The sequence below is a fragment of the Myzus persicae genome, unplaced genomic scaffold (genome assembly GCF_001856785.1).
Source record: "Myzus persicae strain clone G006 unplaced genomic scaffold, MPER_G0061.0, whole genome shotgun sequence".
NCBI lineage: Eukaryota > Metazoa > Arthropoda > Insecta > Hemiptera > Aphididae > Myzus > Myzus persicae.
The window spans coordinates 1-1,869 of record NW_019102946.1 but is presented as its reverse complement, the minus strand read 5'-3'; the positions used below and the strand labels follow the sequence as shown (position 1 = coordinate 1,869).

At 38.3% G+C, this 1,869-nt stretch overlaps 1 protein-coding gene across 1 annotated transcript; it reads left to right on the top strand.

The window, feature by feature from the left end:
• Positions 1-6: 6 nt before the first annotated feature.
• On the top strand, positions 7-1,857 carry LOC111033464 (the record flags this gene model as incomplete). The annotated part of the gene is made up of 1 exon (XM_022314200.1): positions 7-1,857. A coding segment is annotated over exon 1 (1,323 nt), but the record flags the coding sequence as incomplete, so codon positions are not given.
• Between the last annotated feature and the right edge of the window lie 12 nt (positions 1,858-1,869).

The window sequence follows — 1,869 nt, the reverse complement described above, 5'->3', positions numbered from 1 at the left end:
AATAAAATATTAACAAATATACAAATACACGGATTCGCAGACGCAAGTATCAAATGTTACGGAGCGTGTATTTTTTTACGTAGTACCAATGAACAAGGAGAACACACAGCCAAATTAATATGTGCAAAATCAAAAGTCGCTCCACTTAAAGTTATATCATTGCCAAAGTTAGAACTATGTGCAGCACTTTTATTGGCGCGTTTAGTGAGCCGTATTGTTCCGAAGTTAAAACTAAATATCGCGAAAAAATATTTTTGGTCTGATTCAAAAATAGTACTATCATGGATAGCGTCTCCATCGACAAAATGGAAGACATTCGTGGCACACCGTATCGGGGAGATACAGGATCTGTCCAACATAACAGATTGGGCATATGTGAAGTCATCGGAAAACCCGGCAGATATAATATCACGCGGGTGCGACGCAGAGCAAATATCAAGTATTAATTTGTGGTGGAGCGGGCCGGAATGGTTAAAAATCAATATCGAGGAGTGGCCGATAGCAGAAAAAACAAGCCAAGATGATAACATAGAAATGCTACCCGAAGCGAAGACAATACAAAATATAGCTCTTGTGGCGTCTGACGAATTTATATTATTCAAAAGATATTCGTCGTTAAATAAAATATTGCGTATTGCGGCGTATTGGTTACGCTTTAGAGATTTTTTAGTGAAAAAATCTAGTGCCTCAGTCGGACCACTGAGAGCAGAAGACTTAGAACGTGTAAATATTGGTCTAATTAAAAATGTACAAAATAATTTTTTTAAATTGGAAATAGAAAATTTAAAAAATAAAAAATCGATACCAAAAAGTAAAATAATTTCATTGCGACCGTTTATAGACGATAAAGATATATTGAGAGTTGGAGGTCGATTAAAAAATGCAAGTACAATAGAGGCATTTCAACGACAACCTATTATTTTACCAGGTGACAGTATTTACACGAAATTGTTATTTCAGCGTGATCATATAAGGTGTATGCACGGAGGCCCATTGGCGATATTAGCCTTAGTGCGATTATACTATTGGCCGTTGAAAGCACGAAATATCGCTCGAGCGACGGTTCATAAATGTGTTACGTGTTTCAGGCAAAAACCGGTGTTCGTTGAACCCATAATGGGTGATTTACCTCGTGAACGTATAGAACCATCGCGTCCCTTTAATATCAGTGGTATTGATTTCGCGGGACCGTTGTTAATCAAAGACAGCCTAAAAAAGCGAGCATCGCTTACAAAAGGCTTCGTGTGCATTTTCGTGTGTTTTGCGACTAAAGCGGTTCACATAGAATTGGTAATTGACCTGAGCACAAAATCATTCTTAAATGCTTTAAATAGATTTTTTGATAGAAGAGGTAAAAGTGCGGTAATCTATTCAGATAACGCTACGAATTTTGTGGGCGCGAATCGATATTTAAAAGAAATTTATGATTTATTTAAATCTACGGAGCTTAATAATGAAATACAAAAACAAACGGCCAATGATGGTGTAGAATGGCGGTTCATTCCCCCGCGATCACCGCATTTTGGGGGTCTGTGGGAGGCCTCAGTGAATTCGATGAAAAATCTGATAGGTAGAGTGCTAAGCGAGTCGCATTTAACGTACGAAGAACTAAATACTATACTTACCCGGGTAGAAGCATGCCTTAATTCCCGCCCTTTAACCGAAATGTCATCCGATCCCTCCGACTTAACATATCTTACTCCTGCACATTTCCTAATTGGAGAATCTCTGATGGCCATACCGGAAAGGGATGAAAGTACAATCCCGACGAATCGATTAGACCGTTGGCGTCGTATTCGACAATACACGCAAATTTTGTGGAAACGATGGAGCAACGAATATTTAAATCAATTGCAAGTAAGAAAAAAA